The 25,449-nt window shown below is 57.6% G+C and overlaps 1 protein-coding gene across 2 annotated transcripts in view; it reads right to left on the bottom strand.

Moving 5' to 3' along the window:
• The window catches only part of FLNC (filamin C), a 62,252-nt gene that overhangs the window by 14,320 nt on the left and 22,483 nt on the right, over nt 1-25,449 (bottom strand). The window contains exons 12-33 of one of the 2 annotated variants that reach the window (XM_061348481.1): nt 24,866-25,002; nt 23,996-24,189; nt 20,873-20,986; nt 19,718-19,861; nt 18,380-18,503; nt 17,148-17,308; nt 16,973-17,063; nt 15,899-16,068; nt 15,097-15,214; nt 13,259-13,521; nt 10,833-11,430; nt 9,804-9,977; nt 9,015-9,177; nt 7,633-7,793; nt 7,012-7,179; nt 6,213-6,336; nt 5,973-6,129; nt 4,996-5,185; nt 2,934-2,957; nt 2,595-2,842; nt 359-446; nt 112-252 (exon numbers count right to left, since the gene is read on the bottom strand). In XM_061348481.1, coding sequence (XP_061204465.1) covers nt 112-252; nt 359-446; nt 2,595-2,842; nt 2,934-2,957; nt 4,996-5,185; nt 5,973-6,129; nt 6,213-6,336; nt 7,012-7,179; nt 7,633-7,793; nt 9,015-9,177; nt 9,804-9,977; nt 10,833-11,430; nt 13,259-13,521; nt 15,097-15,214; nt 15,899-16,068; nt 16,973-17,063; nt 17,148-17,308; nt 18,380-18,503; nt 19,718-19,861; nt 20,873-20,986; nt 23,996-24,189; nt 24,866-25,002 — 3,752 coding nt within the window. The remainder of the gene's footprint in view (nt 1-111; nt 253-358; nt 447-2,594; nt 2,843-2,933; nt 2,958-4,995; nt 5,186-5,972; nt 6,130-6,212; nt 6,337-7,011; nt 7,180-7,632; nt 7,794-9,014; nt 9,178-9,803; nt 9,978-10,832; nt 11,431-13,258; nt 13,522-15,096; nt 15,215-15,898; nt 16,069-16,972; nt 17,064-17,147; nt 17,309-18,379; nt 18,504-19,717; nt 19,862-20,872; nt 20,987-23,995; nt 24,190-24,865; nt 25,003-25,449) is intronic. The other variant, XM_061348482.1, reaches the window with a different exon arrangement.

Genomic DNA, 25,449 nt, shown 5'->3' with positions numbered 1-25,449 from the left:
ATTGGTCAAAGCCCCCCATTGGGGACACCCCACACCATGATGGGCTGCTCAACCCAAGGTGGGATCCACCTTGCTCAGCCATCTCCCAGTGCCCCCAGTTTGATGTCTCACCAGGGATGTGGTTGCCATCGTAGCGGATGTCCATCTCATGCAGACCCTTCTCGGTGGGAGCGTAGCGCACGGTCACCGTCCCGTCCTTGTTGTCGGTGATGTTGGGTCGCGCCGTCTTCCCCGAGGGCATCCGCACCTCCCCTGTGGTCACCAGATCAACCGGGGGTCACCATGGGGTTGGGTCCTGCCCCACCGTGCCCTAAGGCATGGTCAGTGCCCCCCATGTCAAGGTCTCCCCACCCTGTACCTGTGATCTCGCCCTTCTGCACTGTGAAGGGGATGACCAGGTTGAAGGGCCGCAGGTTCTCAGCGGTGGCCGGGGGCTCCTCTGTGGCCTGAGGTGTGGGGCACAGAGGAGGGGTGAGGAACAGGGTACCCATGGGGGCTGCCAACGCTACGGTGGCCATCGTGGACCCAAAGCTCTGCCCCATGGTGTCCACCATGCTCTCCCAACTCTATGGTGATCATCATAGACCCCAACTCCATGGTGACCATTGTGGTCTCCCAACCTCATGGTGACCCTTATAGCCTCAGATCTCTGCCCCCTCATGACCACCATGGTTTAAACTTCACCCCACAGTGCCCACCATGGATCTCCCAAATCTATGATGACCACTGTGGCCCCAACTCTTCCCCAGGATCTCTTCATCATGATCTTCCAACCCTACAATGGCTACCATGGCCCCAGCTCTCGGTCCTATAGCACTTATCATAGACTCCCAACCCCACAGTGCCCACCATGCCCTCCCACCTCCATGAAGACCCCCATGGCTCCAGTTCTCTCCCCCATTGTGCTCCTCATGGTCTCTCAACCTCACGGTGCCCCCTATAGTCTCACAACCCCATGATAAACCCCACCATGGTGTCAGCTTTCTGCCCTATGGCACCCATCATGCTCTCCCTCCTCCATGGTCCCCATCATGGTCTCCTAATTCCTTGGTGCCCATCGTTCTCCCAGCTCCACAACAGCCACTTTGGCCCCAACTCTATGCCCTATAGCACCCATCATAGACTCCCAACCCCTTGGTGCCCACCATACTCTCCCAACTCCATGATGCCCACCATGGCCCCAGTTCTCTGTCCCATGATGCCCACCATGATCTTCCAACTCCATGGTGACCATTACAGTCTCCCTACTCCATCACAGCCTCCCAGCCCAATAACATCCACCATGATGCCACCTCTCTGCCCCATTGCACTCACTGTAGTCTCCAAACCCCACAGTGCCCACCAAGGTCTCCCAGCCCTATGGTGCCCATCATGGTCTCCTTGGTGGCCACTGTAGCCCCAACTCTATGCCCTATAGCACCCACCATAGACTCCCAACCCCTTGGTGCCCACCATACTCTCCCAACTCCATGAAGACCACCATGGCCCCAGTTCTCTGTCCCATGATGCCCACCATGATCTTCCAACTCCATGGTGACCATTACGGTCTCCCTACTCCATCACAGCCTCCCAGCCCAATAACATCCACCATGATGCCACCTCTCTGCCCCATTGCACTCACTGTGGTCTCCAAACCCCATGGTGCCCACCAAGGTCTCCCAGCCCTATGGTGCCCATCACGGTCTCCTTGGTGGCCACTGTAGCCCCAACTCTATACCCTATAGCACCCACCATAGACTCCCAACCCCTTGGTGCCCACCATACTCTCCCAACTCCATGAAGACCACCATGGCCCCAGTTCTCTGTCCCATGATGCCCACCATGATCTCCCTACTCCATCACAGCCTCCCAGCCCAATAACATCCACCATGATGCCAACTCTGCCCCATGGCATTCACCGTGGTCTCCAAACCCAATTGTGCCCACCAAGGTCTCCCAGCCCTATGGTGCCCATCACGGTCTCCCTGGTGGCCACTGTAGCCCCAACTCTATGCCCTATAGCCCCCATCATAGACTCCCAACCCCTTGGTGGCCACTGTAGACCCAACTCTATGCCCTATAGCCCCCATCATAGACTCCCAACCCCTTGGTGGCCACTGTAGCCCCAACCTCATACCCTATAGCACCCACCATAGACTCCCAACCCCTTGGTGGCCACTGTAGCCCCAACTCTATACCCTATAGCACCCATCATAGACTCCCAACCCCTTGGTGGCCACTGTAGCCCCAACTCTATACCCTATAGCACCCATCATAGACTCCCAACCCCTTGGTGGCCACTGTAGCCCCAACTCTATACCCTATAGCACCCACCATAGACTCCCAACCCCTTGGTGGCCACTGTAGCCCCAACTCTATACCCTATAGCACCCACCATAGACTCCCAACCCCTTGGTGGCCACTGTAGCCCCAACTCTATACCCTATAGCACCCATCATAGACTCCCAACCCCTTGGTGGCCACTGTAGCCCCAACTCTATACCCTATAGCACCCACCATAGACTCCCAACCCCACGGTGACCATCACAGCCCCAACTCTCTACCCTGTGATGCCCAACCCCACGTTCTCCACCCGTGGCCCCACCGTCACGCACCAGGACGTGGAAGGGGCTGTTGGGGACGTGCTCGCCCCCGAAGCGGATGGTGATCACGTATTTCCCCGGCTCGGGCGCTGTGTAGTAGATGTCGAAGGTGCCATCGTGGTTCTCCACCACGTCCACGTCCAGCTCGGCCCCATCGGGGGTGGACACCTTGCAGGTCACCTTTCCCTGCCCGGCCGCTTTGGCGTCCACCGTGATCACCGTCTCCTCCCCGATCTGGATGGTGGGGCCCAGGCAGGCACCTGGAAGGGGTTTTGGGGGGGGTCATGGTCATGGGGACACATCTCCAGCCCCACAAGTGAACCCCAACAGCCCAGCCCCGGTGGCACTTACCCAGGCCATGGCCCCCAATGGACACTGCGGAGAGATCAGGGAGAGGCACGTGAGAAGGGGCAAGGGTAGGGAGGGGGCCATAGGGCAGGGCTGGGAGCCATGGGGCAGCAGGATGCAGCATGCAGATGCCATGGGGCAGTAAAGGATGGCATAGGGAAGGATGGAGATGTTATGGGGCAGCCTGGGGATGCTCTGGGTCAGTGAGAGCTGTTATGGGGCAGAGTAAGGGTGCTGTGAGACAATGAGGAGATGCCATAGGGCGTTGTGGAGATGTTGTGGGGCAGCACAGAGATGCTGTAGGGCAGTACAAGGAATGCCATAGGGCAGCAAGGGGATACAATGAATTAGCAGAGGCTGCCATAGGGCAGTGAAGAGATGGTATAGGTCAGCCATGGGGTAGGGTAGAGATGCTGTAGGGCAGCAGGGGGATGATATGGGTCAGTGGGGGTCAGTATTGGCCAGCAGGGGCTGCCATGGGGCAGTGGGGGCATGCCATAGGGCAGGATAGGTCAGTGGGGGTCAGCACAGGGCTGCTATAGGTCAGTGTAACCATGCTATGGGCCAGTGTAGGTCAGGATGGAGATGCTATGGGTGAGCACAGGGATGCTATGGGTCAGTGTGGACACACCATGGGTCAGTGTGGACATGCTGTAGGTCAGCACAGGGATGCTATGGGTCAGTGTGGACATGCTGTAGGTCAGCACAAGGCTGCTATGGGTCAGTATGTGTGCTATGGGATGCTACGGGTCAGTATGTGTGCTATGGGATGCTACGGGTCAGTATGTATGCTATAGGTCACTATGGGTCAGTGTGTGTGCTATGGGATGCTATGGGTGAGTGTGTGTGCTATGGGATGCTATGGGTGAGTGTGTGGTCAGTATGTGTGCTATGGATGGCAATGGATGCAGGACTATGGGTCAGCTATGTAGTGTGTGGCTATGGGATGGTCAGTATGTGTGCTATGGGATGCTATGGGTCAGTATGGATGCTATAGGTCACTATGGGTCAGTGTGTACTATGGGTCAGTGTGTGTGCTATGGGATGCTATGGGTCAGTATGTGTGCTATGGCATGCTACGGGTCAGTATGTGTGCTATAGGATGCTATGGGTCAGTATGTGTGCTATGGGATGCTACGGGTCAGTATGTGTGCTATGGGATGCTATGGGTCAGTATGTGTGCTATGGGATGCTACGGGTCAGTGTGTTTGCTATGGGATGCTACGGGTCAGTGTGTTTGCTATGGGATGCTACGGGTCAGTATGTGTGCTATGGGATGCTACGGGTGAGTGTGTGCTATGGGATGCTACGGGTCAGTATGTGTGCTATGGGATGTTATGGGTGAGTGTGTGTGCTATGGGATGCTATGGGTCAGTATGTGTGCTATGAGATGCTATGGGTCAGTGTGCGTGCTATGGAATGCTACGGGTCAGTGTGTGTCCTATGGGATGCTATGGGTCAGTGTGTGTGCTATGGGATGCTATGGGTCAGTATGTGTGCTATGAGATGCTATGGGTCAGTGTGTGTGCTATGGGATGTTACAGGTCAGTATGTGTGCTATGGGATGCTACGGGTCAGTATGTGTGCTATGGGATGTTACAGGTCAGTATGTGTGCTATAGGATGCTATGGGTGAGTGTGTGCGCTATGGGATGCTATGGGTCAGCGTGTTTGCTATGGGATGCTATGGGTGAGTGTGTGCTGTGGGTCAGTGTGTGTGCTATGGGATGCTACGGGTCAGTATGTGTGCTATGGGATGCTACGGGTCAGTATGTGTGCTATGGGATGCTATGGGTGAGTGTGTGTGCTATGGGATGCTATGGATCAGCGTGTTTGCCATGGGATGCTATGGGTGAGTGTGTGTGCTATGGGATGCTATGGGTCAGCGTGTTTGCTATGGGATGCTATGGGTGAGTGTGTGCTACGGGTCAGTGTGTGTGCTATGGGATGCTATGGGTGAGTGTGTGTGCTATGGGATGCTATGGGTCAGTATGTATGCTATAGGTCACTATGGGTCAGTATGCATGCTATGGGTCACTGTGTATGCTATGGGTCAGCACACATACCTGTGACGAGGCACTTGCTGGCGTCGCCCGCGGGCACGGCGTGGGTGCGGAAGGGCGAGCGCGGGATCTCGTCGCCGCCGTACTTGACGGTGCTGGTGTAGCGCCCGGGCAGCGCTGGCACGTAGGACACCGCGTACGTCCCGTCCCCGTTGTCCCGGATGGACGAGGCCGTCGGCTGCCCCTCGGGGTCCTGCAGCACCCAGCAGGGTCAGGGCACACGGATGGGGCACAACGGCATGGGGAGCAGGGCTACACACAGAGCTCAGGGCACAAAGACAGGTGCCAAGGCACTGTATGGGTCCCAGCACCCATGGGTGCTATAGCATGGGGGCTAGAAGTATATATGGGGCTCAGCATGCAATGAGGTGGGTTCTAGAGATGCATATAGGTCTCAGCACTCAATGGCATGGTTGCCAGGTCAACCTGTGGATCTCAGCACCCAATGGCATGGGTTCTAGAGCTACATATGGGTCTCTCAACACCCATATGGCCAGGTCACCACATGGGTCTCGAGACCTAGTGGCTTGGGTGTCAGAGCTACCTATAAGTCTCAGCACCCAATGGCATGGCTGCCAGGTCAACCTGTGGATCTCAGCACCCAATATGGGTTCTAGAGCTACATATGGGTCTCAGCACCCATCACCACATGGGTCTCAAGACCTAGTGGCTTGGGTGACAGAGGGACCTGTAAGTCTCAGCACCCAATGGCATGGTTGCCAGGTCAACCTGTGGATCCCAGCACCCAATGGGTTCTAGAGCTACATATGGGTCTCAGCACCCATCACCACATGGGTCTCAAGACCTAGTGGCTTGGGTGTCAGGGGAACCTTAAGTCTCAGCACCCAATGGCATGGTTGCCAGGTCAACCTGTGGATCCCAGCACCCAATGGGTTCTAGAGCCCCCCATGGCTCTCAACACCCAATGCCACGGGTGCTGGCGGTGTACATTGGTCTCAAGGGCTCCCATGGGTGCTCACCAGGATCTGGACCGTGAGCAGCCCCTCTCCAGCATCACGCGCGTCGATGGTGAACTCCACGGGCAGGCTGGCGGGGACCCCGGTGGGGCTGAGCCCGGGGCCGCTGGCTCTCACCTTGCTGGCGTCGTGGCCCGGCACCGCCTGCAGCTTGAAGGGGCTGCAGAGGACACGCAGGTCAGGGGGGTGCTGGGCCCCACAGCCCCTGCTGGTGCCACGGTCACCCCATGGCAGGTTCCTCACCTGCGCGGCACCTCTTGGTCAGCGTATTTGACGGTCACGGTGTAGGGGCCGTCGGTGGATGGGGTGTAGTTGACTTTGTGGGTGCCGTCACCGTTGTCACGGACCTCAACCGGCTCTGGTAGACCTGGGGAGAGGGGGTCAGTGGGGCTGGGGTATGCTAAGGAGGGGGTGATCTATAGGGTTGAGCACCCTATGGAGCAAGACAACTTATAGGGAGTGGGATCTATGGAGCTGGACACCCTATGGAACAGGAAACCCTATGGAACATGGGGTCTATGGGGTTAGGTACCCTATTGAGTAGGACACTCCATGGAGAAGGGCATCCATAAGGTTGGACACCATATAGAGTAGAAATCCCTATGGAGCCGGACAGCCTATAAAGGGTGGGATCTATGGGTTTCAACACCATAGATAGAACATAGATGGTGTAGAACATCCTATGGAGGGTGGTTCTGTGGGGCTGGAGACCCTATGGAGAAGGTCATCCATGGGGTTGGACACACTATAGAGCAGGAGACCCTACGGAGCATGGGATCTATGGGATAGGACACCCTGTGGAGGGTACGATCTATGAGGTTGGGCATCCCTATGGAGAAGGGCATCCATGGGATTGGACACCATGGAGTGTGTGCTCTATGGAGTAGGACATCCTATGAAGCAAGACACCCTATAGATGGTGGGATCTATGGGGTAGGACACCCCATGGAGCAGGATAACCCATAGAGCAGGACACCCCAAACACAAATCACCCATAGTGACCCCGCTCCCTCCATCCCCACCAGTCCCCATCCCCATGTACCAGAGGGTCCCAGCAGGGTGACCTCGAGCGGCGCCAGCCCCGCAGCACTGCAGTCCACGGTGAAGGTCTGGGGCACCCGTGCCCTCACGGTGGGGCCCAGCCCGGGCCCCGAGCACTTCACCTTGCTGGGGTCCACCACGTCCTTCACCGGCACCCGGAACGGGCTCCCTGTGGGGTCAGTGTGGGCAGGGGGACAACATGGGCATGGGGTCAGAGTGTCCATGGGATCAGGGTATCCATGGGGTCAACATATCCATAAGGTCAACATGGGTATGTGGTCATTGTGGCCATGGGGAGAACATTGCAGTGTGGTCAACATAGCCATGGGTCAATGTGGCCATGGGGTGAACATATTCACAGGGTCAACATGGCCATGGGGCCACCAAAGCCATGGCCATGAGGCCAGCACAGTAATGGGGTCAACACGGCCATAGAACCAGCCCAGGGTTTTGGGGTCAGCATGGGGTGGACATGGGGCCAGTAAAGCCACATGGTGGTGGCCATGGGGGGTCAGAACACCAATACCCACCCCCAGCACCCAGAGAGCCCTCTCCAAGCCCCAGTCCCATGGAGGGTCCCACAGCCCCACACTCCCTCCCCAGGACCCCAGTGCCCACGCACCAGGGATGGGGTGGCCACCGAAGGTGATGTTGACGTCGTAGTCGCCCGGTGTGAAGGGGATGTACTCCACCATGCAGCTCCCGTCCTTGTTGTCCTTGCAGGACATCTTGGCCTCGGAGGGACCCTCGATGGCCAGGCCCAGACCCCCGGTGCCCGCACCCCTGCAGAGGGGACACACAACAGGGGGTGCCAGGGGTGGGGGGGACATGGACATGGTGGGGAGATGGAGGTGCCACATCCAACATAAAGGATGGAGATGGCACAGCCCCATTGCAAGAGGATGAAGGTGTCAGGTTAGTGGCATGGGTCTGAGGTGGCACATGCATGGGAGGGGATGGAGGTGCCACATCACATGCAAGAGGATGGAGGTGGCACATCCAAAGGCAAGAGATAGAAAAGCCAGGTTGGTGTTGTGGTGGCAGGTCTATGGGAGAGGACAGAAGGGGCACATCCAGTGAAGGAGGATGGAGGTGGCACTTCCATTGGAGGGGATGGAGTTGCCACATCACGTGCCATCACCACCCTCTTGGTGGGGGTGGCACATCCAAAGGCAAGAGATGGAGGTGCCAGGTTGGTGACGCGGGAAGGAGGTGGCACACCAATGACAAGAGAGGAAGGTAGAAGGTTGGTGTCATAGGATGGAGGCACCACATCCAAAGGCAAGAATGGGAGGTGGCACATTCATGGAGTGGGATGGAGGTGGCAAGAGATGGAGGTGATGAGTTTGTTACATGGGATGGAGGTGGTTTCTACTGTGAAGCTCTTGGTTTGTTGGTGAGTCAATGTGTTGGGTTGTTGGTGGTGTGCTGTTGATGTGTTGGGTTACTGTTGGGGTGTAGTTGGTATGTTGGGTTGTTGCCCGGTGGTTATTGGGTTGCCGTTGCATTCACCTGCTCTCCACAGTAAAGTGATTGGGTGTTGGTGTGCCAATGTGTTGGGTGGTTGTTTGGCTGCTGTTGTGTTATTGGTGTGTTGTTGTTGCTGGGCTGCTGTTGGGTTGTTGGCTTGCTGTTGTGCTATTGGTGTGTTGTTGTTGCTGGGCTGCTGTTGGGTTGTTGTTGGCTTGCTGTTGTGTTATTGGTGTGTTGTTGCTGGCTTGCTGTTGTGTTATTGGTGTGGTGTTGCTGTTTGGTGGTTGCTGTGTTATTGTTGCATTGTTGTTGCTGGATTGTTGTTGTTGGCTTGCTGTTGTGTTATTGGTGTGTTGTTGTAGCTGGGTTGTTGTTGGCTTGTTGTTGGCTTGCTGTTGTGTTATTGGTGTGTTGTTGTTGTTTGGTTGGTTGTTGTTGTGTTACTGTTGCATTGTTGTTGTTGTTGAGTGGTTGTTGGGTTGTTGGTGGTGGCTTGCTGTTGTGTTGTTGGGTTGTTGCTGTGGCACTCACCTGGTCTCCACAGTGAAGCGATTGGCTTTGCCCACAAGGCCGCCCTCCAGGCCAGGCCCGTGCGCCCGCACACGAGTGGGGTCACAACCCTCGGCCACGGCCACGCGGAACGGGCTCTTGGGCACCGGCACCTCGTCGTACATCACCTCCACACGGTGCACACCTGGGACACAGGGACAACAGGACACAGCGTCAGAGCAGAGGGACACGTTGGTGGGACCCTGGTTGGGTTCTGGGGTCCCTGGTTGGGTTTTGGTGGGTTTCAGGGAGTTTGAGAGTCACTGGATGGGATCTCTGGGAAGTCTCAGAGGGTTTGGAGGTCCCTAGTTGGGGTTTAAGAAGGATCTTGGTGGTTTGGGAGTTCCCTGGTTGGGTTTTGGGGCATCTCAAGGGCTTTGGAGGTATCTGATTGGGGTTTGGGAGGGTTTCAAAGGGACTTATGGGTCCCTGATTGTTGCTTTGGGCGATCTCAAGGGGTTTACGGGTCCCTGGTTGGGTTTTGAGGGATCTCAAAGGCTTTAAAGGCCCATGGTTGGGTTTTGGGGGGTCTCAAGAGGTTTGGAAGTATCTGGTTGAGTTTTGAAGAAGATCTCAAGTGTTTTGAGTGGTCCCTGGTTGGGTTTTAAGGGATCTCAATGGCTTTGAAAGCCCATGGTTGGGGTCTTAAAGAGTCTTAAGGTGTTTTGGGCATCCCTGACCATGCTGCTGCATGTTCTCTGGGTGCCCATGGGGATGTCTGTGGCCAGGGGGCTCCCCATAGAACATGTCTATGGGGTGCTGGGGTCTCACCGTCCTCATAGGGGGTGTACTCCACGCGGTAGGTGCCATCGCCGAGGTCGGTGACGAAGGTGTCGGTCTTGGCACCCGAGGGGTTGAGCACCCGCGCGGTGACGTGGGCCCCCCCCGTCTTGGTGAGCGCCCGAGCGTCCACGGTGAAGTCGGTGCTCACCTCACGCAGCACCCCTGTAGGATGGGACTCAGCACCCACTCGGCAAGCACAGAGGGTGCTCACACAGGGGTGGTGCCTGTGGGGCTGCCCCAGGAGGCTCTGGGTAATGGGGAGGGCATGGGGGCGAGATGGTCATGCAAGGGTATGGTGGCCATGGGGATGTCCATGAGGAGAAGACATCCATAGGGAAGGCCATGAGGTGGACCTGGCCATGGAGAGGACATGGCCATGGGGAGGACATGGCCATGGGGATATCCATGGGGAGGACATGGCCATGGAGATATCCATGGGGAGGACATGGCCATGGGGATATCCATGGGGAGGACATGGCCATGGAGATATCCATGGGGAGGACATGGCCATGGAGATATCCATGGGAAGGACATGGCCATGGGGATGGCTATGGGGAGTAGATGACAACAGGGATGGCCATGGGAAGAACATGGCCATGGGGATGGCCATGAGGAGGAGATGGCCATTGGGAGGATGTGTCCATAAAGTGGATATGGCCATGGGGAGGACATAGGAAGGAGATGGCCATGCGGAAGACATGACCATGAGAATGTCCATGAAAAGGAAATGGCCATGGGGAAGAAATGGCCAAGGGGAAGATGTATCCATGGGAATATCCATGAGGAGGACACCCCCATGGGAAGGACATGTTCATCGGGAGATGGCCAGGGGTATGGGTAGGACACAGACACGGAGAGGACATGAGGAGATGATCATGGGGAGGAGATGGCCATGGAGAAGACATGTCTACGGGAATGGCCATGGGGAGGACACATCCATGGGGAGGAGATGGCCATAAGCAGAAGACACCCATGGGGAACAGCTACCCATGGGCAGCACCTTCCCCTTGCTCTCACCTCGCGGCTCCACTCCTTTCCCATAGACCTTGACACCACTGGTGTCCACAGCCGGATCCACGGTGACGTGCACTGGGAACTTGGGCACAGCGCGTCCCCCGTACTTGATGGTGATGGTGTAGGCACCGGCGCAGGCCGGGGTGTAGGTGATGGTGTAGGTGCCGTCGCGGTTGTTCTGGATCAGCACCTCCGCCTTCACCCCCGCTTCGGAGATGATCTCAATGGTGAGCTCGGCCTCACCGGCTTTGGAGCAGTCCACCATGAAGGTGGCCACCTCGCCTGCCTTGCCGTGCTCCAGCCCGGGGCCACTGGCCGTCACCTTGTCCGGGTCGAACACCGGTGTCACCACAGCCTTGAAGGGGCTGCCCGGGATGTGCTGGTCGGCGAAGAGGATGTTGATGGTGTAGTCACCGGGCTCGGTGGGCAGGTAGGACACGGCACATGAGCCGTCCCCATTGTCCTGGCACTCGATCTTGGCCTCGCATGGACCCTCCACCGTCAGCCCCAGGCCCCCGGTGCCGGCGCCTTTGGTGTCGATGGTGAATGGGGCCGGGGTGTTCACGCGCCCGCCCTGGAGACCCGGCCCGAAGGCGCTCACCTGCGAGTGTGAGAGACAGGGGTGAGGGTGCAAGGCATGGGGTGACCATGGGGAGGGTGCAAGGGATGGAGGGGATGGAGGAGAAGATGCAAGGGATGGAGGTGAGGGATGAAAGTGATGGAGGGGAGGGTGCAAGGGATGGGGTGACCATGGGGAGCGTGCAAGGGATGGAGGTGATGGAGGAGAAGATGTAAGGGATGGAGGTGAGGTGGGGAGGGTGTGAGGGATGAAAGTGATGGAGGTGAGGATGCAAGGGATGGGATGGCAATGGGAAAGGTGCAAGGGTTGGGAATCTGAGAGGATGGAGTGGTGCAAGGGATGGAGATGGTGGTGGTAAGTGACAAGGGATGGGATGGCAATGGGAAAGGTGCAAGGGTTGGGAATCTGAGAGGATGGAGTGGTGCAAGGGATGGAGATGGTGGTGGTAAGTGACAAGGGATGGGATGGCAATGGGAAAGGTGCAAGGGTTGGGAATCTGAGAGGATGGAGTGGTGCAAAAAGCAGGAGGGATGGCAATGGAGGTGCAAGGTGGAATCTAGAGGATGGAGTGGTCAAGGGATGGAGATGGTGGTGGTAAGTGACAAGGGATGGGATGGCAATGGGAAAGGTGCAAGGGCTGGGAATCTGAGAGGATGGAGTGGTGCAAGGGATGGAGATGGTGGTGGTAAGTGACAAGGGATGGGATGGCAATGGGAAAGGTGCAATGGGAATCTGAGAGGATGGAGTGGTGCAAGGGATGGAGATGGTGGTGGTAAGTGACAAGGGATGGGATGGCAATGGGAAAGGTGCAAGGGTTGGGAATCTGAGAGGATGGAGTGGTGCAAGGGATGGAGATGGTGGTGGTAAGTGACAAGGGATGGGATGGCAATGGGAAAGGTGCAAGGGTTGGGAATCTGAGAGGATGGAGTGGTGCAAGGGATGGAGATGGTGGTGGTAAGCACCAAGGGATGGACATTTTGGCATTAAGTGTGCAAGGCAAGAGCATGGCAGTGATAAGGGTGCAAGGGATGAATGTGCCAACCATAAGTGTGAAAGGGATGGGGGAGATCTGAAAAGGGGGCGTTGCAAGGGATGGAATTGGGCAGGTGACTGCGCAAGAGATGGAGTGCCAATGGGGAGCGTGCAGGGGGTGTTGTGCTGGTGGTACCCATGCAAGGGGTGTTGTGCTGGTGGTACCCGAGCAAGGGGTGTTGTGCTGGTGGTACCCGTGCAAGGGGTGTTGTGCTGGTGGTACCCGTGCAAGGGGTGTTGTGCTGGTGGTACCCGTGCAAGGGGTGTTGTGCTGGTGGTACCCGTGCAAGGGATGGAGTGATGGAGGGGAGGGTGCAAGGGGTGTTGTGCTGGTGGTACCCATGCAAGGGGTGTTGTGCTGGTGGTACCCGTGCAAGGGATGGAGTGATGGAGGGGAGGGTGCAAGGGGTGCTGTGCTGGTGGCACCCATGCAAGGGGTGTTGTGTTGGTGGTACCCGTGCAAGGGATGGAGTGATGGAGGGAAAGGTGCAAGGGTTGGGTGCTAGAAGTGAGTGTGCAATGCAAGAGCATGCCAGCGGTGAGGGTGCAAGGGATGGGGCGACAACGGGGTACAAGGAGCACACACAGGCAGTGCGAGCGTGCAAGGAGCACAAGGGGGTCAGTGGTGCCCATGCTGGGGGTCAGTGGTGCAAAGGGGGTGTCAATGGTGCCCACGGTGGGGTTCAATGGTGCAAAGGGGGTGTCAATGGTGCCCATGCTGGGGTTCAGTGGTGCAAAGGGGGTGTCAATGGTGCCCATGCTGGGGGTCAGTGGTGCAAAGGGGGTGTCAATGGTGCCCTGGGGTCCCTGCGCTCACCTTGTGTGGGTCGGGGGGCAGCAGCGCCTCCACGGGGAAGGGGCTCCCCGGCACTGGGTGCCCATCGTAGGTGACGTGGACGCGGTGGGGCCCCTCCTCGGAGGGGGTGAAGGTGACCGGGTGGGCACCGCCGGGGGGGGCCGGGGCCACCCTGCAGGGCACGGGGCGGCCCGAGGGGCCGGTCACAGACACCTCCACCCGGCCCTGGCCCCCTGCGCCCTGCGCCTGCACCGAGAACTGCTGCGCCTGCCCCACGGACACCTCTGGGGGGGGATACGGGGGTCAGCGGGGGTCCCACCGCCCCACAGCGACCATAGGCAAGAGGGTCCCCCCCCAGGATGCACCCATCCCATAGAACACAGCCATACCCAAGTGATGCACCCATCCCATAGAACACAGCCATACCCAAGTGATGCACCCATCCCATAGAACACAGCCATACCCAAGTGATGCACCCATCCCATAGAACACAGCCATACCCAAGTGATGCACCCATCCCATAGAACACAGCCATACCCAAGTGATGCACCCATCCCATAGAACACAGCCATACCCAAGTGATGCACCCATCCCATAGAGCACAGCCATACCCAAGTGATGCACCCATCCCATAGAACACAGCCATACCCAAGTGATGCACCCATCCCATAGAACACAGCCATACCCAAGTGATGCACCCATCCCATAGAACACAGCCATACCCAAGTGATGCACCCATCCCATAGAACACAGCCATACCCAAGTGATGCACCCATCCCATAGAACACAGCCATACCCAAGTGATGCACCCATCCCATAGAACACAGCCATACCCAAGTGATGCACCCATCCCATAGAACACAGCCATACCCAAGTGATGCACCCATCCCATAGAACACAGCCATACCCAAGTGATGCACCCATCCCATAGAACACAGCCATACCCAAGTGATGCACCCATCCCATAGAACACAGCCATACCCAAGTGATGCACCCATCCCATAGAACACAGCCATACCCAAGTGATGCACCCATCCCATAGAACACAGCCATACCCAAGTGATGCACCCATCCCATAGAACACAGCCATACCCAAGTGATGCACCCATCCCATAGAACACAGCCATACCCAAGTGATGCACCCATCCCATAGAACACAGCCATACCCAAGTGATGCACCCATCCCATAGAACACAGCCATACCCAAGTGGCACCCCATCAAACACAGCCACCCAGTGACACCCATCCCATAGAACACAGCCATACCCAAGTGATGCACCCATCCCATAACACACCACCAACACCCATAGAACACAGCCATACCCAAGTGATGCACCCATCCCATAGAACACAGCCATACCCAAGTGATGCACCCATCCCATAGAACACAGCCATACCCAAGTGATGCGCCCATCCCATAGAACACAGCCAGACCCAAGTGATGCGCCCATCCCGTAGAACACAGCCATACCCAAGTGATGCACCCATCCCATAGAACACAGCCATACCCAAGTGATGCACCCATCCCATAGAACACAGCCATACCCAAGTGATGCACCCATCCCATAGAACACAGCCATACCCAAGTGTCTCCAAACAAAGGGTGCCCCCACCCAAGGGTGCACACCATCCCACCCATGCTGCACCCCATACACAAAGTCCCCCCCACTCCATAGTGCAACTCACACTTAAAGGTGGTCCCCCCCACCCCATGGTGCCCCATAATGAATGGAGCACTCTCCAAGTGTCCCCTCCACCCCATGGGACACCCCCCACCACCACCACCCCAGGGTGCCCCATACCCAAGGGTACCCCTACCCCAGGGTGCCCCCCCCCAACCACAGGGCCCCATTACTCACTGCTGTTGAGCCCCTGCACCTTGACCTTGCTGAGCTGCAGGGGTGGGGCCACGGTGACAGGGAAGGGGCTGCGTGGGATCTGGTCACCCCCATAGGTGACAGCCACAGACAGGGGACCCTGTGGGGGGGATGGACACAATGGGGATGGGGTGTCAGGAATTGGGTCAGTTGTGTGCCCCATGGGGATGGGGGGGGCAATGAGGGTGCCTTTATGTGGGGCACATGGGGATGAGGTGCCCATGGGGTGCCCCACGGTGATGAGCCCACAGTGGTACCTCATAGGGGCAGGGCTGTGGGATACCCCATGGGGATGGGGTGCACATGAGGATGAGGTGTCAATGGGGATAGGGTGCCCCAAGGGGATGAGGCACCCTTGGGTGCCCATGGGGTGTCAATAGGGATGGGATGCCCATGGGGATGGGTTGTCAATGGAGGTACCCATGAGGATGGGGCTCCCCAAGGGGATAGAGTAGCCCATGGGGATGGGGATCCTCACGGTGATGGAGTGTCCTTATGGGGATGGGGGTGCCCATAGGGGTGCCCCAAGGGGATGAGGCACCCTTGGATGCCCATGGGGTGTCAATAGGGATGGGATGCCCATGGGGATGGGTTGTCAATGGAGGTACCCATGAGGATGGGGCTCCCCAAGGGGATAGAGTAGCCCATGGGGATGGGGATCCTCACAGTGATGGAGTGTCCAATGGGGATGGGGTGTCAATGGGGTGCCCATAGTGGTACCCCCTGGGGGCAAGCCCTATGGGTGTGGGGTGTCCATGTGGCACCCATGGGTGCCGGCCCGCACCTGCTGCAGCGCCGTGTACTTGACGGTGTAGGTGTAGTCGTGGTTGTCGATGAGCTCGAAGTCGGTGACAGCAGGGCCGGGCCCCGGGCCCCCAAAGTGCACGTCCAGGGGGGCCTTGCCTGCACCCCGCGTCTGCACCGTGAAGTGGGTCGGCTGCCCCAGCTCCACACCTGCGCACAGGGACATGGTGTGGGGATAGCATCGGCATCATGAGGAGCGCATACATGGACCCACGGCACCCAGACCCATGGCACCCAGCATCCCTGCTCTAGGGCACCAGCACCACAGTACCCAGAGCCACATACAGAACCCACGCACCCCACAGCACCCACACGCATAGCACCCATGTCCTACAGCACCCATGCCCTACAGCACCCATCCCTACAGCACCCATACCCTACAGCACCCATCCCTACAGCACCCATGCCCTACAGCACCCATCCCCACAGCACCCATCCCCACAGCACCCATCCCTACAGCACCCATCCCTACAGCACCCATCCCTACAGCACCCATCCCCCACAGCACCCATCCCTACAGCACCCATCCCTACAGCACCCATCCCTACAGCACCATTTGCCCCACAGCACCATCCAACTCCAGCCCCACAGCACTGAGCCCTATGGTTAGGGTTCTCAGTCCTACAGCACCCATCCCCAGAGCACCCAGGGTCCCTCCCCCATGGCACCCAGCCCCACAACACCAAGGGATCTGCATCCAATAGACCTTGCTTTACAACATCCATCACTACAACACCCATCCCTACAGCACCCATCCCCACAGCACCCATCCCCACAGCACCCAGGGTGCCTCCCCCATGGCACCCAGCCCCACACCACCAAGGGATCTGCATCCAATAGACCTTGCTTTACAACATCCATCCCTACAACACCCATCCCTATAGCACCCATGGTCCCTCCCCCATGGCACCCAGCCCCACACCACCAACGGATCTGCATCCAATAGACCTTGCTTTACAACATCCATCCCTACAACACCCATCCCTATAGCACCCATGGTCCCTGCTCCACAGCACCCACCCCTATAGCACCCCTCCCTGCCCCATGCCCTCACCCGTCCGGCTGAGCCCGGGCCCCTCAGCCTTGACCTTGGATGCATCATGGGATGGGTCCACCTTGATGCGGAAGGGGCTGCTGGGGATCTCCTGCGGGACAGGCAGGGGCTCAGTGGGGACAGGGACACCCCTATAACCCTGTGGGGTGACCCCGCGCCGTGGGGAGGGGGGTACCTGGTTGGCAAACAGCACCATGATGGTGTAGAGCCCCGCGCCCGGCGGCGTGTACTTGACCGTGAACGTGTCGTTGTCGTTCTTGATGATGTCGAAGTCGATGTCGGCCTCCACCGGCCCCACCACACCTGGGGCGCACTTGATCCCGATGCTCACATCGCCTATGGGGTGGGCACGGAGGCCGTCAGGGATGGGTCAGCCCGGGGTGGTGGTGAGAGAGGGGGGGAGAGGGGATGTGGGGTGGGATTGGGACTGGGGATGGAATTGGATGATAGGCCAAGACCAGGGATGATGGACCAGGAGCACAAGTGATGGACCACAGATGATGAATGAAGACCCTGGACGATGGTTCAGGGAAATGGATCAAGACCATGGATGATGGACCAGGAATGATGGATCAGGATCAGGGACATTGGATCAGGACCTTAGACCAAGTCCAGTGACAATGGACCAGAGATGGTGGACCAAGACCAGGGATGTTGTACCAGGAATGATGGACCAGGACCAGGGATGATGGACCAGGACCATGGATGATGGACCAGGAGCGATGGACCAAGACCAGAGTTGCTGGACCAGGACCAGGGACAATGGACCAAAATCAGGGACAGTGAGCTGGAGGTGATGGACTAAGACCACGGATGATGGACCAGGAATGATGGATCATTATCAGGGATATTGGGTCAGGATGTTAGAACAAGTCCAGGGACAATGGACCAGAGATGGTGGAGGAGACCAGGGATGTTGTACCAGGAATGATGGACCAGGACCAGGGATGATGGACCACGACCATGGACAATGGTCCAGGAGCGATGGACCAAGACCAGAGTTGCTGGACCAGGACCAGGGACAATGGACCAAAACCAGGGACAGTGGGCTGGAGGTGATGGACTAAGACCAGGGATGATGGACCAGGAATGATGGATCAGGATCAGGGACACTGGATCAGGACGTTAGACCAAGTCCAGGGACAATGGACCAGAGATGGTGGAGGAGACCAGGGATGTTGTACCAGGAATGATGGACCAGGACCAGGGACGATGGTCCAGGAGCAATGGGCCAGGACCAGGGACAATGGACCATGATCAGGGACAATGGACCAAAACCAGGGACAGTGGGCTGGAGGTGATGGACTAAGACCATGGATGATGGATCAGGGATGATGAATGATGCACCAGGGACACTGAACCATGTCAAGGGGCCAGGCTGCAGTGCAGTGCCCCAGGGGTGCTCACCCTGCCCGGCCTCGCTGCAGTCCACAGTGAAGTAGGTGGGTTCATTGGCCTTGAGCCCCGTCTTCTCCACACCCGGCCCATAGACCTTCACCCGCCCGGGGTGGCTGCCCTCGCCCACTGCCACCTGTGGGAATAGCACTGGGGTCACTGCCTCTGCCAGCACCCCATAGACCACAGCACCCCATAGATCACACATCACCACCCTGCCTGGCACCCCCAACACTCCATGGAACCCCCATCACCCATGGCACCTCCATGTCCACCACATAGGACACCATCCCTCCCCAGCACCACATAGGTCTGGGATCCCCATCTCCATAGGATGCCTACCTCCATCCTTAGCACCCCATCCCTATAGGACCCCCATCTCCATCACCCCCCAGGACTCCTCTGCCCCCCCAGCACCCCATGTCCACCACATAGAACCCCATCCCTCCCCAGCACCACGTAGGTCTGGGATCCCCATCCCCATCTCCATAGGATGCCTACCTCCATCCTTAGCACCCCATCCCTATAGGACCCCCATCTCCATCACCCCCTAGGACTCCTCTGCCCCCCCAGCACCCCATGTCCACCACATAGGACCCCATCCCTCCCCAGCACCACGTAGGTCTGGGATCCCCATCTCCATAGGATGCCTACCTCCATCCTTAGCACCTCATCCCTATAGGACCCCCATCTCCATCACCCCCAGCTCCTCTCCCCCAGCACCCCATGTCCACCACATAGGACCCCATCCCTCCCCAGCACCACGTGGTCTGGGATCCCCATCTCCATAGGATGCCTACCTCCATCCTTAGCACCTCATCCCTATAGGACCCCCATCTCCATCACCCCCCTGGACTCCTCTGCCCCCCCAGCACCCCATGTCCACCACATAGGACCCCATCCCTCCCCAGCACCACGTAGGTCTGGGATCCCCATCCATCTCCATAGGATGCCTACCTCCATCCTTAGCACCTCATCCCTATAGGACCCCCATCTCCACCCCCAGGACTCCTCTGCCCCAGCACCCCATGTCCACCACATAGGACCCCATCCCTCCCCAGCACCGTAGGTCTGGGATCCCCATCTCCATAGGATGCCTACCTCCATCCTTAGCACCTCATCCCTATAGGACCCCCATCTCCATCACCCCCGACTCCTCTGCCCCCCCAGCACCCCATGTCCACCACATAGGACCCCATCCCTCCCCAGCACCACGTAGGTCTGGGATCCCCATCTCCATAGGATGCCTACCTCCATCCTTAGCACCTCATCCCTATAGGACCCCCATCTCCATCACCCCCCCGGACTCCTCTGCCCCCCCAGCACCCCATAGCGCCCCATGGCACGCACCCGGAAGGGGCTGCGGGGGGTGGTGACGCCGCCCCAGGTGATGATGATGGTGTGCTTGATGGCCTTGCTGGGCACGTACACACAGTGGTAGGTGCCGTCACCGTTGTCCTTCACCTTGATGTCAATGGGGAAGCCCTCGGCGTCCTGCGGGCATCAGGAGAGGTGAGGGGACCCATTGGCACCCAATGGTGCCCAATGGGACCTACTGGAACCCGACAGGACCCAATGTCATCCAATGGCTCTCAATGGCTTGCAACAGGACCCAACATCCCCCAGCGGCTCCTAATAGGACCCAATGGCTCCCACCAGGACCCAATGACGCCCAATAGCACCCAATGGGACCCAATGGCATACAATGGGACCCAATGGCATACAATGGGACCAAATGACTCCCAATGGGACCAAATGACTCCCAATGGGACCTAATGGCACCCAACAGCTCCCAACTCCCAACTGGACCCAATGACACTCAATGGCTGCTAACAGGACTCAATGGGACTCAAAGGCTCCCAATGGCTCCCAGTGGTACCCTATATCTCTTAACATGACCCAGCAGACCCAATGGGACCTAAAGGCAGCCAATGGACCTATAAGACCCAATGGCTCCCAACGGCACCCAGTTAGACCCAGTGGGACCCAATAGCTCCTAACAGGACCCAGTTGGACCCAATACAACCCAATGACACTCAATGGCTGCTAACAGGACTCAATGGGACTCAAAGGCTCCCAATGGCTCCCAGTGGTACCCTATACCTCTTAACATGACCCAGCAGACCCAATGGGACCTAAAGGCAGCCAATGGACCTATAAGACCCAATGGCTCCCAACGGCACCCAGTTAGACCCAGTGGGACCCAATAGCTCCTAACAGGACCCAGTTGGACCCAATACCACCCAATGGGACTCAATGGCTGCTAACAGGACTCAATTGGACTCAAAGGCTCCCAATGGCTCCCAGTGGTACCCTATACCTCTTAACATGACCCAGCAGGACCCAATGGGACCTAAAGGCAGCCAATGGACCTATAAGACCCAATGGCTCCCAACGGCACCCAGTTAGACCCAGTGGGACCCAATAGCTCCTAACAGGACCCAGTTGGACCCAATACCACCCAATGGGACTCAATGGGACTCAATGGCTCCCCCATCCCCTTACCTGTGCATAGAGCTTGAGGGGCCCTTTGCCGGCGCCGCGGGTGTCGATGGTGAACTCTGCCGGGCGCTCCACGATGCAACCGCTGGGCTCCAGCCCCGGCCCGAAGGCCTTCACCTATGGGTGGGGATCAGGCTGCCTCCAGCACCCATGGAGGGTGCAATGGGGCGCAGTGGGGTGCTATAGGGTGCAAAGAGGTACACTGGGGTGCAGAAGCGTGCTATGGGGCACAACTGGGTGCAGCGAGGTACATTGGGGCATAGAAAGGTGTTATGGGGTGTAGAATGGGGAATAGTGGGATGCTATTGGGTACCATGGGATGCAGCAGGATGCTATGGGCACAGCAAGGTGCAGCAAGATGCTATGGGGTGTTACACGGAGCAACAGGGTGCAGTGGGGTGGAGTAGAGCACTATGGGGCACAGTGGGGTGCTATAGGGTGCAAAGAGGTACACTGGGGTGCAAAAGTGTGCTATGGGGCACAACTGGGTGCTATGAGGTGGTATGGGGCATCAGGATGCAGTGAGCTACATTGGGGCATAGAATGGTGTTACGGGGTGTAGAATGGTGCTATGGGGAATAGTGGGATGCTATTGGGTACCATGGGATGCAGCAGGGTGCTATGGGGCACAGCAAGGTGCAGCGAGATGCTATGGGGTGTTACACGGAGCAACAGGGTGCAGTGGGGTGCAGTAGGGCACTATAGGGCACAGCGGGGTGCTATAGGGTGCAAAGAGGTACACTGGGGTGCAGAAGTGTGCTATGGGGCACAACGGGGTGCTATGAGGTGGTATGGGGCACATCAGGGTGCAGTGAGGTGCATTGGGGCATAGAAAGATGTTACGGGGTGTAGAATGGTGCTATGGGGAATAGTGGGATGCTATTGGGTACCACGGGATGCAGCAGGATGCTATGGGGCACAGCAAGGTGCAGCGAGATGCTATGGGGTGTTACACGGAACAACAGGGTGCAATGGGGTGCAGTAGAACACTATGGAGCACAGCGGGATGCTATAGGGTGCAAAGAGGTACACTGGGGTGCAGAAGTGTGCTATGGGACACAACTGGGTGCTATGGGGCACATCAGGGTGCAGTGAGGTGCATTGGGGCATAGAATGGTATTAAGGGGTGTAGAATGGTGCTATGGGGAATAGTGGGATGCTATTGGGTACCATGGGTTGCAGCAGGATGCTATGGGGCACAGCAAGGTGCAGCAAGATGCTATGGGGTGTTACACGGAACAACAGGGTGCAATGGGGTGCAGTAGAGCACTATGGGGCACAGCGGGGTGCTATAGGGTGCAAAGAGGTACAGTGCGGTGCAGAAGCGTGCTATGGGGCACAACTGGGTGCTATGAGGTGCTATGGGGCACATCAGGGTGCAGTGAGGTGCATTGGGGCATAGAATGGTGTTACGGGGTGTAGAATGGTGCTATGGGGAATAGTGGGATGCTATTGGGTACCATGGGATGCAGCAGGGTGCTATGGGGACAGCAAGGTGCAGCGAGATGCTATGGGGTGTTACACGGAACAACAGGGTGCAATGGGGTGCAGTAGAGCACTATGGGGCACAGTGGGGTGCTATAGGGTGCAAAGAGGTACACTGGGGTGCAGAAGTGTGCTATGGGGCACATCAGAGTGGTATGGGGCACATCAGGGTGCAGTGAGCTACATTGGGGCATAGAAAGGTGTTATGGGGTGTAGAATGGGGAATAGTGGGATGCTACTGGGTACCATGGGATGCAGCAGGATGCTATGGGGCACAGCAAGGTGCAGCGAGATGCTATGGGGTGTTACCCGGAACAACAGGGTGCAATGGGTTGTAATGAGGTGCAATGAACTGTTACGGCGTGCTATATGGCACAGCAAGGTGCAGTAAAGTGCTATGGGGCACAGCTGGGTGCAGTGAGGTGCATTGGGGCATAGAATGGTGTTAAGGGGTGTAGAATGGTGCTATGGGGAATAGTGGGATGCTATTGGGTACCACGGGATGCAGCAGGATGCTATGGGGCACAGCAAGGTGCAGCGAGATGCTATGGGGTGTTACCCGGAACAACAGGGTGCAATGGGTTGTAATGAGGTGCAATGAACTGTTACGGCGTGCTATATGGCACAGCAAGGTGCAGTAAAGTGCTATGGGGCACAGCTGGGTGCAGTGAGGTGCATTGGGGCATAGAATGGTGTTAAGGGGTGTAGAATGGTGCTATGGGGAATAGTGGGATGCTATTGGGTACCACGGGATGCAGCAGGATGCTATGGGGCACAGCAAGGTGCAGCGAGATGCTATGGGGTGTTACACGGAACAACAGGGTGCAATGGGGTGCAGTAGAGCACTATGGGGCACAGCAGGGTGCTATAGGGTGCAAAGAGGTACACTGGGGTGCAGAAGTGTGCTATGGGGCACATCAGGGTGCAGTGAGGTGCATTGGGGCATAGAATGGTGTTACGGGGTGTAGAATGGTGCTATGGGGAATAGTGGGATGCTATTGGGTACCACGGGATGCAGCAGGGTGCTATGGGGCACAGCAAGGTGCAGCGAGATGCTATGGGGTGTTACACGGAACAACAGGGTGCAATGGGGTGCAGTAGGGCACTATGGGGCACAGCGGGGTGCTATAGGGTGCAAAGAGGTACATTGGGGTGCAGAAGCGTGCTATGGGATACAACTGGGTGCTATGAGGTGGTATGGGGCATCAGGGTGCAGCGAGGTACATTGGGGCATAGAAAGGTGTTATGGGGTGTAGAATGGGGAATAGTGGGATGCTATTGGGTACCACGGGATGCAGCAGGATGCTATGGGGCACAGCAAGGTGCAGCGAGATGCTATGGGGTGTTACACGGAACAACAGGGTGCAATGGGTTGTAATGAGGCACAATGAACTGTTACGGTGTGCTATATGGCACAGCAAAGTGCAGTAAAGTGCTACGGGGCGCTATGGGGCGCTATGGGGCGCTATGGGGCGCTATGGGGCGCTATGGGGCGCTATGGGGCGCTATGGGGTGCTATGGGGCGCTATGGGGCGCTATGGGGTGCTATGGGGCGCTATGGGGCGCTATGGGGCGCTATGGGGTGCTATGGGGCGCTATGGGGCGCTATGGGGCGCTATGGGGCGCTATGGGGCGCTGTACCTTGTCAGGGCAGGAGTCGCTGGGCGCGGGCAGGATGTGCGCGATGAAGGGGCTGTCCTTGATGTCCTCGTCGTCGCACACCACGTGCACGGCGTAGTCCCCGGGCTCCGTGGGCCAGTAGCGCACGTCGCAGGAGCCGTCGCCGCGGTCGTCGCACTCGATGCGCGCCTGCGACGGGCCCTCGATGGAGAACCCTGCGCGGGGCAGCGGGGAGCACGGTGATGCCCATGCCCATGTCACCCACACCATAGTGGTTCTCCAACCCATAGCTATGTCCTCATCATGATGCCACCCACTCTATGGTGTCCTCCAGCTCATGTGCGTGTCCCCATGTTATGGTGTGCTCCAGCCCATGCGAACGTCTTCACCGTCGCATGTCCACCACCCCATATACCCAGCCCACATCCCCATTAAGGTGTCACTGAATAGAGCTCCGTGTCCTCACCGTGGTGCTACCACCCCATAGAACCATAGAATAGTTAGGGTTGGGAAGGACCTTAAGATCATCCAGTTCCAACCATGGGCAGGGACACCTCGCTCTAAACCATCTCACCCAAGGCCTCGTCCAACCTGGCCTTGAACACTGCCAGGGATGGAGCATTCACAACCTCCCTGGGCAACCCATTCCAGTGCCTCACCACCCTAACAGGAAAGAATTTCCTCCTTATATCCAATCTAAACTTCCCCTGTTTCAGTTTTAACCCATTACCCCTTGTCCTATCACTGCAGTCCCTAATGAAGGGTCTGCCTACCTCCCCACCATGACATCCCTATAGACCCCATGTCCGCACCATGGTGTCCCTGCCCATGATGCCACCCACCCCATGCCCATGTCCCCACCCCACACCCGTGTCCCCCCTCATGTCTCACCCAGGGTCCCCACTTCGGTGCCCACAGCCTCCACCACGAAGTCGGCCGAGGTGCCCACGGTGCCGCCCTCCAGTCCCGGCCCCCAGGCCCGCACCTTCTGCCACCCGGGCGCGGGGGACACCTGCACCTCGAATGGGCTGCGCGGCACCGCACGCATGTTATGTGTGTCATACGTGTCACAGGTGTCAAACATGTCACACATCACATGTCACATATGTCATACATGTCACATATAGCATGTCACATGTGTCACATGTGTCGCGCATGTCACACGTGTCGCACATGTCACATATCGCATGTCACATGTGTCATACATGTCACACATGTCATGTGTCATACATCGCATGTCACATGTGTCACACATCACATGTCACATGTGTCATACACATCACACATTGCATGTCACATGTGTCACACATCCCATGTCACATGTGTCATACACATCACACATTGCATGTAACATGTGTCACACATCGCATGTCACATGTGTCATACACATCACACATTGCATGTCATATGTGTCACACATCGCATGTCACATGTGTCATACATGTCACAAATTGCATGTCACACATCGCATGTCA

Source organism: Neopsephotus bourkii, unplaced genomic scaffold (genome assembly GCF_033783945.1).
Source record: "Neopsephotus bourkii isolate Nb327-2 ecotype Australia unplaced genomic scaffold, CSIRO-AGI_Nbou_v1 NB_359, whole genome shotgun sequence".
Taxonomy (NCBI): Eukaryota; Metazoa; Chordata; class Aves; order Psittaciformes; family Psittacidae; genus Neopsephotus; species Neopsephotus bourkii.
This window is presented reverse-complemented; position numbering and strand designations above follow the sequence as displayed.